Source organism: Phodopus roborovskii, unplaced genomic scaffold (genome assembly GCF_943737965.1).
Source record: "Phodopus roborovskii unplaced genomic scaffold, PHOROB, whole genome shotgun sequence".
NCBI classification, from domain to species: domain Eukaryota; kingdom Metazoa; phylum Chordata; class Mammalia; order Rodentia; family Cricetidae; genus Phodopus; species Phodopus roborovskii.
The window spans coordinates 30,786,382-30,800,763 of NW_026126540.1; the positions used below are offsets into that span (position 1 = coordinate 30,786,382).

General features: G+C 37.7%; 1 protein-coding gene across 1 annotated transcript in view; it reads left to right on the plus strand.

The window, feature by feature from the left end:
- Nucleotides 1-14,382, plus strand: part of Spag17 (sperm associated antigen 17) — a 211,951-nt gene that overhangs the window by 77,397 nt on the left and 120,172 nt on the right. The window contains exons 6-7 of the mRNA XM_051199526.1: nt 1,318-1,512; nt 10,940-11,121. Coding sequence (XP_051055483.1) covers nt 1,318-1,512; nt 10,940-11,121 — 377 coding nt within the window. The remainder of the gene's footprint in view (nt 1-1,317; nt 1,513-10,939; nt 11,122-14,382) is intronic.

Sequence of the window (14,382 nt, forward strand, 5' to 3'; positions counted from 1 at the left end):
CAATTAGGGCAGTCACTGATTAAAGGAAAAGGCTTATTCAGACACCCTCTCCACTGCTGCTAGGAGTCTTGGCTGGTGTCATCCTTGTGGATTCCTGAGAATTTCCCTAGCACCAGGTTTCTCCCTAACCTCACAATGGCTCCCTCTATCAAGATATCTCTTTCATAGAGCACAGATTCTTAACGAAAACTTTCCCACCATCTTTCTGTCTCAAGTAAACCAAATAGAACTTCCTTCAATTTTAAATGACTGATGCAGAAATGAGTCATCCTCAGGAGTTACTAGTGACCCATTCACTATTTCTTTTTAAGCCCAGACAGAACTATCTGTTACTATCTTTGTTTGTTGTTTGTAATCAGTAGACTTGATTTTTTTTCCAGCAGTTTTCGTCTTTACTGTGTTTTAATTAAGAGAAGCAGGCTTTCTTTTGCATCCTTTGTCAGTTGCTTCCTCCTGTGTAGCTCTGCTCTAACGATAACATACCCAGAAGCAATGTTGCAATGCATCCCATGAGCATCACCAATGTTGATCACTTTAGTGATTGGGGGAAATAATTACTTAAAAATGAAAATGAGCTTCTGTCTTATGGCATGTATGTTGGCCTTACTGTGCTACACTGTCCAAAGTAAGCCTTTTATGTATCATGCCTAGTCAGCACTAAATCGGAACAATGATTCTCACCCCCAGAATATCATTCTTTAAGAGAGCTCATGTTTTAATATTCATAAGGAACATCACCAGGAAAAAGAGAAAACCATTAAGAAAATGTACAATGTGTATTTTTTAAATGGAATGCAATAAATAGCTACCTTACTACTGATGCACAGGGACCTCCCCACCACTGACATGGATTCATTAAGTGCTGTGCTACAAAGAGCATCCACAGTATTTCCTTATCCTGTAAACACCTCTACTAATAAAGTACCATAAAGCTGTAGCTACTTGTAATTCAGGAGTCAAGCCAGATATTGCTCAAAAGAGATTGGAACCAAAAGGAACTAGTTACAGGCCACACTCTGACAAAAACCCAAGCACCATTTTCCATGGCCACAGGCCTCATGCATGTTGGCCCTCCTAGTATGCCTATGTCTCATTTGCAAACATGATTTAATATATTGTAAAAAGGCCACAGTCTTTTTACTGGAAGGGCAATAATGAAAAACAGTCAACAGACCTGCATTCCAGCCAACTGGCTGGGTCTTGGCAAGCCAGAGGGATTACAAATGCATGCATAATGCATATCACCATTGATCTTCCAGGGGACAACCTGTTCTGTTTAACAATGATAGCTGACCTTCTCTATGGTATTTCCAACAGATGATGAGCCAGATGATGGTGCCCAGCATTACATTATTGTCGTGGGTTTCAACAACCCTCAGCTATTAGCCATTATGACTGAGCTTGGCATTCCTATAACCAGTGTGATTAAAATATCTTCAGAGAATTATGAACCTCTTCAGACGCACCTGGCAGCAGTCAACCAGCAGCAGGAAGCTACCCTTCAGCCTGAAGGTATGCAGTTGGCTATACAACTCCCGAGTTCATCAATATTACCCTCTATCAGCTGAACACAAATGCAATCTGCTGGCTGAAACATGGTCATAAAATACGTACATTATTAAATCCTTTCAAGACTGATTTGCTATTTATTCTGCTTGTATTAGCCAAGAGTCATAAATTTGACAAATTAAATTCATACTCTGTGCTTGTATCCCTGTGTAGCTCCAGAAAACATGGATTGCAGGTCAGACTTGGTTACACAACTGTGACTTCTCAGCCTTTTAGATGAGAGCAAGTGTGATTACACAACTGTGTTTCTCAGGAACTTTTGACCTGTAATGTTCAGCCAAAGCCAGGGCTGGATAAATCTCTGTTGAGACTCTTTACTTCCAAATGACATAGTCATCAAAGAGCCCAGGAAAGATCACAGTTAGGGTGTGTGTCTGTGTCTGTCTGTCTGTCTGTCTGTCTGTCTGTGTGTCTCTGTATGTGTTCATGAGGGGGGCAGAAGAGGGTATAATTATTTGGAGCTGGTATTATAACTGACTATAAACCACCTGATTTGGGTGCTAGACCAAACTCAGATCCTCTGGAAGAACAGTAAGTGTTCTTAACTGCTGAGCCATCTCTCTAGCTGGATTCTAAATATTAGTGACTCTACAGGTATTGCTACCTCTTTGTGATAAAAGACAGAAGAGTCATTCTTCCAGACTATAACTGAAAAATTAATGGGGCCATGCTCCAGACACAGTACTGTTCAGTTATTTTGAGCCTTGGGTTTTTCATGTTAGGGAACTGTGCTAGAGTTCCTCTATGGGAAAGAAGCAGGAAGCTGCCCTGCCTTGCAGGTGCCAGTACTGAGAATCAATGTAAATCTATGTTATCAGGAGCCAAGTAATTCTCACTGCATGTGTTGGTTTTAATGTTATTATGGTTATTTTCATTATGCTTTTTTTTTAACTTACACAACCTCATACCAATTTCCTTACACTTTTTCTCAAAGTTAGAATCACTACCTTTGATAATAATAATAATTACTATTTCTTGATTGCATAATTTGGGGACTAAGCTCAATGCTAAGAGTTCTAAGTATATTGATTTATATAGTTTTGACAATACTCTAAGGAAGTATATCGTTTTTTAATTGAAAAATTTCATACAATGTAGTATGTGATTTTCCCATCCTCTAATTCCTCAAAGATCCTCCCAACCTCCCCCCACAACTCATGCAACTTGTTCTATGTTGTTGTTGTTATTGTTGTTAAAAGAAGTTGATATGTTACCATTCAAAGCTTTCAGTAAAGTTCTGTGTTTTGCTCACTGTCACAGGCTCCCTTGGTAATTCATTTTCTATCATTCTGAATAAAGAGACTACTTGAAGATGATGAGGTTGTAAAACTTTCCATCCCCACTTAATTTTTTTTTTTGTTTGTTTCATCTTAACTTATCCCTAAGGTTTTAGCAATTAGAGACTTCCCCCCATCTATGATAATGTGTGGCTTCCTGGTGAATGCATAACGTAGTTTGTTTCTTTTTTTTATGATTTTTACATTTAAATTAGAAACAATCTTGTTTTACATGCCAATCCCAGTTACCTCCCCTCCTCCCCTGCCCCCACCAACTTGTTCTTTTACTCTCTTTAAAAAAAAATGGAAACAAAAATATACACACAAAAATCCACAAAAAAGAAATGAAAATATAAAGGCAAGATACCAATAAGATTAAAAAAATCCCCCCCACAAAGTATAATGGAACAAAAAGTCTACAGAAAAAAATAATGAGTTAGTTTTGCACTGGCCAACTAACTACTCCTGAGAATGGGACCTGCCGTGAAGTGTGGTTAATATACCCAGTAGGATGCAACTGAAGAAAACTGATTTTTCTTTTGCCAGTTAATATCAATTACAGATAACTTTTTGATTATGGGTGGAACTCCGTGTTTACTTCCCTATCTCAGTGCTGGTCCCTGCCTGTCTTAAACCTCTTCAAGCCTTGTGCATGCTGCCACAGTCTCCTTGAGTTTATAAGTACATCAGTCTTGCATCTGAAAGATGGCTTCCTTGAACTTACCCATTACCTCTGCCTCTTTTTCTTTCGACATCCTATTCTGCATAGATCCTGAGCCTTGAGGTGAGAGCTTTGGTGCAAACACCTCTTTCAGTACTGAGTGATCCAAAGCTTCTTATTCTCTTACATTGCCCAGTTGTGAGTCTGTGATAGTTCCCATCTACTGCAAGGCACTGATCTATATATAGATAGCAGAAATGTCATCAGGAGATGCTTTGTTGCTGTATTTATTTATCAGAATAATAGTGTTGTTTCCCCCCTACACCCATGACATACTTAGTTTTGGGTTTTTAACAACTTGAACGGTGTTGTATATAGGTTCCATCTAGTGGGGGGGGGCTCAAATCCAATCAGAACATGGTTGGTTACTGCCATAACATTTGTGACACTATTGCACAAATATTTCATGCAGGGATTTGTAGCTGGATGATACTGATGATTACCTTTCTCTTCTGGTAGCCTGGAGAATACATTCCAGTACCATCAATATTAGGCACCAGCTCAGGTGATAAATGCTTGATGGCATATGTCAATGTTTTCTTTAGCAGTGGGTTATAGAGTAACCAGTAGCATTGGCAATAGCTTGTAATGTTTGGTGGTTACCCTCTGCCAAAAACTCAGTAGGACATAACCCATTCCTGGGACTAGCCTTTGCTTGATGGCATAAGATGTCCAACTGGGGCATTGTCCCCCATATTATTTGGTGACTGTATTTGGATTCCTTTCATATCCATATATTCCCTCTTATATTCTCTTCCACCCATCCTTCTTTAATATTCCAATTCTACTTTCCCCATTGTCTCTATATTTTGTTCTATTTCCCCTTGTTTGAGAAATTCTTCTCCCCATCCCCAGCCACTTACTAAGCACCTAATCTCTGTAGTTGGTTATTATAGCACCCATATCAAATGCTAAAAGGCTAACATCCACGTAGAAAAGAAAGTATAAAATATATGTCTTTTGGGATCTGAATTATATCACTCAGGATGACTTTTTTATAGCCCTATCCATTTACCTGAAAATTTCATAATTTCATTTTCTTAACATCTGAGTAATATTCCTTTGGGTAAACATACCACATTTTTGTCAATGGTTAAACCATCAGTAAACATCTAGACTGTTTTCAGTCTCTGGCTATTATAAACAGAGCAGCAACAAACATGAATGAGTAAAGTATCTCTGTAGTAGGATGTAAATTCCTTAGAGTATCTGTCTATGTCCAGCTTCCTCAGGAACTGCTACACTGATTTCCATAATGTTTGCACAAGTTTTCACTCCCACCAGCAATAAATACATGTGTTCCCCTTTCCCTTCATCCTTGCCAACATGTGCTGTTATTTATTTCCTTCTTATTGAGCTTGGTCATTCTGACTGGTATAAGATGAAATCTCAAAGTAGTTTAATTTGCATTTCCCTAATGAGTAAGAAGGTTGAACATTTCTTTCCATGTTTCTCAAGCATTTGTGTTTTGTCTTTTAAGAACTCTTTGTTTAGTTCTGTAACCCATTTTTTAATTTGGTTCTTTGTTTTCAAGTTTTTTGGTTCAAGTATTTTAGTTCTTTATATATGTTGGATACTAACTCTCTATCAAATTATAATCTGTAAAGATCTCATCCCATTCTGTAGGTTGTCACTTTTCCTGAATGATACTATCCTTTTCCATATAGATGCTTTTCAGTTTCATGAGGTCCTATTTATTAATTGTTGTTCTTAGTCCCTGTGCTATGGGTATCCTGTTCAGAAAGTCCTTTACTGTACCAATGAGTCCAAGACTATCCCCACTTTCTCTTTTGTAAGTCTTGGTATGTCTGATCTTATATTAATGCCTTGATCCATTTGGAGTTGGTTTTTTGTTTTGTTTTGCTTTACAAGGTAATAAGTATGGATTAACTTGCATTCTTCTACATGCAGTCATTAAGTTTGATTGGCATCATTTGTTGAAGATGTTGTCCTTTTTTTCCTGGTGTGTATTTCTGGCTTCTTTGTTAAAAATTGAGTTTCCATAGGTGTGTGAACTTATGTCTGTATCTTCAATTAGATTCCATCAATCAACATGTCTGCTTCTGTGGCAATACTGTGCTGGTTTTATTGTTATAACTCTGTGGTACAACTTAATTCTAAATAGTGGTACTTCCAACAGAACTTTTGTTGTTGCAATTATGCTGTTATTCAGGAGAATCTTAGCTATCCTGGAGGGTTTTTTTTTTTTTTTTTTTTTTTTTTTTTTGTGTGTGTGTGTGTTTCCATATGAAGTTGAGAATTACTTTTTCAATTTCTGTGAAGAATTGGGTTGGAATTTGATTGATAGTATACTGAATCAACAGAAATGCTTTCTGTAGGATGACCATTTTAGGTACATTATTCCTCCCAATCTATGAACATGGGAGATACTTTTATCTTCTGATATCTTCTTCACTTTTTTCTTCAATATCTTAAAATTTTCACTATACAAGTCTTTCACTTGCTTGGTTAGAGTTACTCAAAGATGATTTTTTTAAGCTATTGTAAAAATATTATTTCCCTGATTTGTTTACAGACCATTTGTTATTTGGGTATAGGAAGACTACCGACTTTAATAATTTTGCATCCTGCTATTTTGCAGGTATTTATAAACTGTAAAAGTTCCTTGATTTAGTTTATGGGTTATTTATGCATAAAATTATATCATCTACAAATAAAGATACTTTTTTCCCACTTATATTTATACACTTGTTCTCCTTCAGCTGTGTTATTGCTCTATCTAGGACTTCAAGTATTGTGTGGAATACATATGGAGAGAGTGGAAATCCTTGTCTTTTTCTTGGTTTTAGTGAAAGTGTTCTGAGTTATAGTCGTGGATTTCCTGTGAATGGCTTTTATTATGGTGAGATATGCCCTCTATCTTTCTAGGACTCTTATCAGGAGATAAGATAAGATTTTTTAAAAAAAAAAGCCTTTTTGCTTCTAATTAAATGATTATGTGGTGGTTCTTTTCTTCAGTCTGTTTATGTGGTAAATTATGTTTATTAATTCATATATATCATGGTTGATAATATTTTTTATATATTCTTAAATTTAAATTTAAAACAAGCTTGTTTTACTTGTCAATCCCAGTTCCCACACCCTCCCGTCCTCCCCTGTTCCCCCACCAATCCCATCCCTTTCTGCTCCCCAGAAAGGGTGAGGCCTTCCATGGGGAGTCTTCAAAGTCTGTCATATCATTTGGACCAGGGCTCAGGCCCTCCCCCATGTGTCTAGGCTGAGGTTGTGTCTCTCTGTGTGGAATGAGCTTCCAAAGTCCATTCATATACTAGGGATAAATACTAATCCACTAATAGAGGCCCCATAGACTGTTAATAATATTTTTGATGTGTTTGTTCCTGGATTCAGTTTGGAAGTATTCTACTGAAAATTTTTCCAATATTCAGCCAATATTCATAAAGGATATTGACCTCTCTCTTTCTCCTTCTCTCTCTCTCTCTCTGTCTCTCTCTCTCTGTCTCTCTCTCTTTCTCTCATTGATGTTTAATAAGGATCAGAAGAAAAAATTAGGCCAAATAAGATGTTTATTCAGGGAGAAATCACTCACAACATAGACAGATGAACACCAGCAGGATTCTGGTCCCAAGATTTCTATTTTGTGGAATAACTTGAGAGGTGTTAGCATTAATTCTTCTTTGAAGGAGTGGTAGAATTCTAGGTTGAATTCATTGGCTCAGGGTGTTTTGTTTGTTTAGCTTTTTTGGGGGGGGGTTGGGAGAATTTTGATTACTTTCTATTTCACTAGGGGCTACAGGTTTGTTTAAATTGCTTAACTTAATCTTGATTTACCTTTGATAGGTTGTAAATACCGAGAAATTCATCCATTTCTTTAAATTTTTCCAGTTTGGTGAAGTTCATATAAGTATGGGGAGAAAAAGAATTTTGTGGAAATAACAGTCTCAACAAAATGGGGAAATGTAGTGGGTAGTCACTCCACCCATGACCTTGGGTTATCTGACCCCACAGAAGTGGTGCCTCTTGTCTGCAGGGGTCCTACTGCAGATCCCTTCAAAGAAAAGAAGGGGGCAGTCTCGCTCTTTTGCTCTGGGTTGTGCTTGGGGTGGTCAAACACCAAGCAGCAGAGAGACAGAATGGGGTCAGCAGTGGTTGGATCAGCAGCGGCCTCTGTTTTGTTATGTATTCATGAGTTTGTCTTCCCTTAATAAATTTGTTGCTGTACTTTTTAAAAATTCTCATATCAAGGGCATTATTTAAATTTTCTTGTATCTGTTGAGGCTTGCTCCAAATATGTGTGGTCAGTTTTGGAGAAAATTCCATATGCTGCAAGAAGAAAATATATTCTTTTTTATTTGTGTGGAATTTCTGTATAAATCATTACCCCCAGCATTTCTCTATTTAATTTTGTCTGAATGATGTGTTAATTGGTAAGAGTATGGTATCAGAGTTCTTGAAGTTACCCACTATTACTGTGTGAGGGTCAATATTTTGGCTGTAGATGTCTTTTGTTTTGTTTTTTTTTTTTGTTTTTTTTTTTTTTTTTTTTTATGAACTTGGATTCCCTTGTGTTTGGTGCATGAAGCACGAATGTTTAGAAATCCAATATTCTCTCGGTATATTTTTATTCTGATGAGTGTCCTTCTCCACATCTTTTGATCAGCTGTGATTTAAAGTCTATTTTGCCAAATGTTAACATGGCTACACCCGGTTGCTTCTTGAGCCCATTTGCTTAGAATACATTTTCTCATCCTTTTACCCTGCGGTGAGATCTGTCCTTGATTAGGTAAAGTATGTTTCTTGTATATAGAAGAAGGATGGATCCCATTTTCTAATTCAATAATGAGAGTTATCAATGAACACCATTATAATTTTGTTGTTATGGTGACCCCTCCCCCCATTCATTTTCATTTGCTCTTGTGGGATTATTCCTTGTGACTTCTTAGGTATGGTTCAGACTGAAGTGTTCTTTCTAGTGCCTTCTATAGCACTGGGTTGGTAAATAGAAGTTACTTAAATTTGGGTTTATTGTGGAATGATTTTCTTTCTCTCTCAATTGTGATTAATAGTTTTATTGGATGTAGTAGTCTTGTCAGTGGTCTATCATAGTTGGTTGAATACCCTTCCCAACCCTTCTGCCTTTTAGATTCTCCATTGGAAAATCATGTTATTCTAACGAATCTGTCTTTATATGTTACCTGGTCTTTTTCCCTTACAATTCTTTGAGTTGTATACTTAGTGCTTTATTAGTATGCATCATGGGAAATTCATTTTCTGCACCTGTCTCTTCATGTTCTGTATGCATCTCCTACTAGATAAGCAACTCCTTCTTTAGACTGGGGGAATTTTCTTTTATACTTTTGTTAAAAATACTTTCTGTGTTTTTTATTTAGGTATTTTTAACCCTTCTTCTATCCATATTATTCATAGATTTGGTTCTTTCATAGTGTCCCAGATTTCTCTGATGTTGTGTGCTTGGATTCCTTTACATTTAACATTTTTTTCTTTGACTGAGATGTCTATTTCTCTACCTTTTCTTCGACATCTGAGATTCCATCTTTCATATCTTGTAATCTGTTTATAAGGCTCTGAGATTTTTGTTTAACTTCCTAAATTTTCATTTCCAGTATTATTTAAGCTTGGAGTTTTTTTTTCAGTGACTCTACTTCTTTATTAAATCCACTGTCATTTCTTTGATTGTTTTCATTATGTCACTCAACTGTTTACATTTTCAGACTTCATTAAGGGATTTATTTATTCATGCCCTCTTTGAGAATATTCATAATAGCATTTTTGAAGTCCTTCTCTTGTTGCATTTCTCAGGACCTCCTGGAGTAGATTGCTGGCTTCTGGTAGAAGCATATTTTCTTGGCTGTTCATGTTTGTGCTTTTGCACTGGGGTCTAGGCATCTGGAGGTATAATGTTCTTGGTGTCAATATCTGGTCTCATCTTTCTTGGCTGGGTGTTCCATTCTCTGGTTTATGTTGCCCTCTCTGGATCCTAGACAAGTGTGGTGGCTGGGGTAGGGGGTCCCCCCAGGCAGTGAGTGCTAAAAGTGGAGGGCTAAGAGGGGATACAGGGAAAGTGCTGAGGCACCTGGGTCTGTTCCAAAAGGCAGAGTCCCATGGAAAGCATATGGGATAGGAATAAAGGTTCCTGAAAACAGGCTGCATTGGACCAAGAATGAGCCAGGAGAGACATGAATGAAAGAGTAGGAAGACCCTGGGTCAACACCAAGAGGTGGAGTTCCCAGGGAATGGAGATATGTTAGGAGGAATTAGCTCCTGAAAGCAGCTGCTATAGTAATGAGAATGAGTCTGGAGAAATTGTAAGGGAGGAAAAGAAGGAGAATGAAAATCACCTACCGAGTCCTAGCCCCATGTGGCTACTCAGGGAATAAGTCTTATTATTTCCATTTTATCAAAACAAACTTATGGACTAGATGCAATTATTAAGTCAGAAACTTGAGATTCAAACCCAGACCACTGACTATATCAAAAGATACATTTATTAAATAATTTATTATTGAAACAGTCAAGAAAATGGTATATAAGAACCAAATATAGTCTCTAAAAGACAGTTCATGTACTAATAAATCAATATACAAATATACTCTTTGATGAAAGCATAGTAGTTCATATGTCTAATCCCAGAACATGGGTGGCTGAGACAGGAGGATTGACCATAAGTTTGAGGCAATTTTCAGGCTTCATAATAAGTTCCAGGTCAGCCTAGATGATACTCTGTCTCAAAAAAATATATACAATAAAATAATGTTAGTCTTTACCATAAAATGGTGAGGCCATAGTAGTAGACCCAACTCTTTAGTTACAGATAAAAAAGCATAAGTATTTCAGGTAAGTTTTCAAGTCTAAATTTATAGACATCCACTATCACTTGACAGTCAAGAGGCAGATACCCAGAAAAGATGTAGCTGCTGTAAAATGACTGAAAGCTAACTGAAGCATAAATCACTTTTATCCAGTCTAATTACAGGTCTGTGAGAAGTGAATCTACTTCAATCTTTTAATGTGTTATGCAGCAAGCATAAATATGATGAATGCATGACTTGGAGGGAAGACTGGTTCTATATAGGTGCAATATCAGGTTGCTAGGTACCTTCAGCATCATCAGTTCCTGAAATGTGTAATCTCATCACAACCTCTCTGGGCCTCCACTGTGAGATGAAGGAGAGTGATGAGCTCACATAGCAATCTCTTTTGATTTTATAGTTTTGTCTTCCTACTTCAAAAACTTCTCAAAGTTATGTTTCTGCATTTGCACTTCACTAACACTTTACAGACATCTAATTATGCATATGACTCATGACATCAAGATAAAGTGGAGAGAAATCCAATACGTTCATTTCACAGTAAAACATTTTGCTATTATTAGACATAGAAGCTGAAAACCTGAAGAAAGAAAATTCCATTAAGGAACTTGAAATTTTCTGGAAGTACTTGGAACCAATCCTGAATAATGATAAACCTGAAACAAATCTCTTTGATGTTGCTCGACTCCATTACATGGTCAATGTGGAGCATTTTCCTTCTGACTGGTCAGACAATGAGATGATGGTGAGTACACTGGTCAGTTAGAGTGTGTGGTGGTCCATTCTATCACTCATTCTACAACTGTTTACTAGGAACTAGTAACAATGCTTTTTATTGGGCTTTCCTATCCTTGGTACAATGATGGTGACAAAGGGCCATTATTGGATATATATATATATATATATATATATATATATATATATATATATCCTGATTCTGTAGCTTTTAGTCTGTCTGTTAATGATAATAAGATGTAGTGGATGGTGGTGGTTCTTTTATTTATTGACACTTGACTCTGGTGCATGCCTCACCAATGATCTATGTAATAACTAAAATGTGAATATATATTACTATAGCAATGATAAATTTTGTTTTATTGTATTATGAGTTAACCCCTTGCAAGGTATGCATTTCACCATCAAGAGCTGAACTGACACCAGAGCCTGTGGATAAACTACAATCACTGAGGGTTCTTCTGAAAGGATCTTGGCAAAGCTGGATGGAGAAGACATACTTGTAAAGAGACTATGTACAGCTAAAGAAAGAAGAGGAGAGGAGAAGAGGGGGAGGGGAAGACAGGAGAACCAAGGAAAGAAAACATAGAAAGGATGAAAAGAGAAAGAGGAAAGAGGGATGGGAAAGGGATAAAGGAAAGTAAAAGGGCCAAAGAAAAAGCTGATCAAGAAGACAGAGAGCGCTGCTTCTGAGCCCCGATTCTATTGTCTTGATGGGTAGCACTCAGTAAAAGAAGCAAAAAACATTAAGAGGAGAGACTGCAGACTGAGACAACTACAGAAAACCACAATCAAAATTCAGAATTGTCAAGTCTAGCCACAATGGGTACATCTCCAAAGCACTCCTGCACTCACGGCTCAGGGAACATCATTTGGCGGGGGGGCGGGGGGGGGATGGGGATCAGAGCCAGCCAGGGGATCAGAGAGTGTACTGTGAGAGTATATGTCCTAGCAATATCAAAGGCTACAGACATGAAGTCTCACCAAAATGACTGCCCAAATGTGAGCTGAACAAGGTAGGCACCAATGGGCAGGCCAAATTGGACAAGGAAAAGCCCGTGAGGTCTCAACACTACACAATAAAGTGCAGACAACTGAAGAATGGTGGAACTAGGAGAAGTGGCCTTCCCCAGGGAAGAGCACACTGAGAATCTGGGGCCAAATGGCCAGCTCTGAAAACATACACACAAGTAACACTACATGTGCAGAACAGGTTTTATTTAAGAATATATTTGTACATACGGACATGTATATGTATACAATTAATAGCTGATAAAAGAGGCCATGGATTTGGAGAATGAAGAAAGTTATATGGGAGCATTCAGAGGGGGCAAAGGGAAGGATAAAATGTTGTAATTAGTTATAATCAAGAGGCAGAGAGAGAGAGAGAGACTACAATTGAACCATTAAGGACTTGAATAAATAGCATTAGATAGCTCTGCTGGAAAAAAAGAAAAAGAAAGAAAAGAAACCCACAAAACTTTCAGCATAAATTAAACAGCTGCAAATGGCAAAAAGGAATGTAAGCCTTGTGCTGGGAATGGCAATGAAGCTGTATGCAGACATGGCCAGTATTAACAATGCCATCTACTCCAGACTTTCATCTGTTGTCCTGTCCTCAGACTTCCAGCCTTGCCTTTCTCCTTCCTGCTGTCTAGGGAGAGATCCCATCTCAAAAATACAAGGTGAAAAGCACTTGAGGAAGACACACAGTGATGGGAGATGTCATTTTGTATATGTTTCTCATACTGGTTAATAATAAAGCACCTTTGGCCAATAGGAAAGGAAGATAGGAGGGACTAGGAGACAAGGAGGAAGTAGGAAGTAGTAAGGAGAGCCAAGATGGAGAGTCTGCTTTGTTTTGGAATGGATTTTCATTTATTGATACAATTTAAGGTCAATTTTGTGATGTATATATTTCTCCTTTTGTTTAGGTATTGTGTTTATATAGCTCATTCAGAAAAATATTGTATAATGTACTGCAGATTATAGATAATTACCTATGATAGTCAAAACTTAGAGTTAAGTTAGTTAGGTTTTCAAGATACACAGAGATGTATTTGAGATAGATAGGCATTCTTCAAACCTTTCAAAGACCTACAGAATATGGCATTTAAAGTGGTTTAGGGTTTTCGTGACAGTGAGACATAATTGCTCTTGGCAATACCACCTACACCAGAAAGGAAGATGGACATCGAAGAAATGCATTATGAAGTTTGCTTCCAATATGGCAAGACTAGCCATTTGGACAAGATACTGCTCTTGTCTGGACTGTTTGACTTTATGCTGTATAAACTGGACATGCAGGACCCACAGAAAAGTGACTGCTGATTCAAGATGGACATTGCTACAGAGTTCCTGCTTCATGGAAGAGTCTGCGAGACAGTATGCAGGACACAGAAAAGTAACTGATAAACTGCCAATACAAGAAGACAGTTTCCTGCGTTGCTGAAGAGTCTGCTATACACACTATGGCCTATGGGCTGAAGATGGAAGATTACAAAAGAACCTTGGGTGACCAGGCAGTGAGTTGTCTCTGTCATTTCTAGAGCTTATATACTATCCTTCTGTGGTCTTTGAGGGAGTTGAAGACAGATAGTTATGGTTATAGTTTTCCTTAGTCAGGATTAAAGATAAGTTACATATAGGACTTTAGACTCACAAAGATGGAATAGATGATGGAATAGTTTCTTAAATCTTGATAAATGTTAATGGACTAAATATTGTTAACTGATTCTTATTTGATAACTGTTATGTAATATATTTTGCGATGTTAAGGTTAAAACCCTTCTTTTTATTTAGACAGAAAAGAGGAGATGATGGGAGATGTCATTCTGTATATGTTTCTCATACTGGTTAATAATAAAGCACCTTTGGCCAATAGGAAAGGAAGATAGGAGGGACTAGGAGACAAGGAGGAAGTAGGAAGTAGTAAGGAGTAGTCAAGATGGAGAGACTGGGGAGACCAGATGCCTGCCCCACTCCCCGGTAAGGAGGCCACGTGGAAATACATAGATCAACAGAAATGGGTTAATAATTAAAGGCAGAGCTAGCCGATAAGAAACAAGTAACTGGGCCAACAGTATTGTATCAAATACAGAGTCTCTGTGTGTTATTTGGGGCTGACGCGGCAGCGGGACAATACCAGGCGGTGGGCAGAAAAACCAAACTCCTTACACACACAGTGTTAACCTCTGGCCTCCCAACGTGTATATGTGTACATGTGAACCCATATGCAAACATGCATGTGTGGGTGTGCATACATACACAC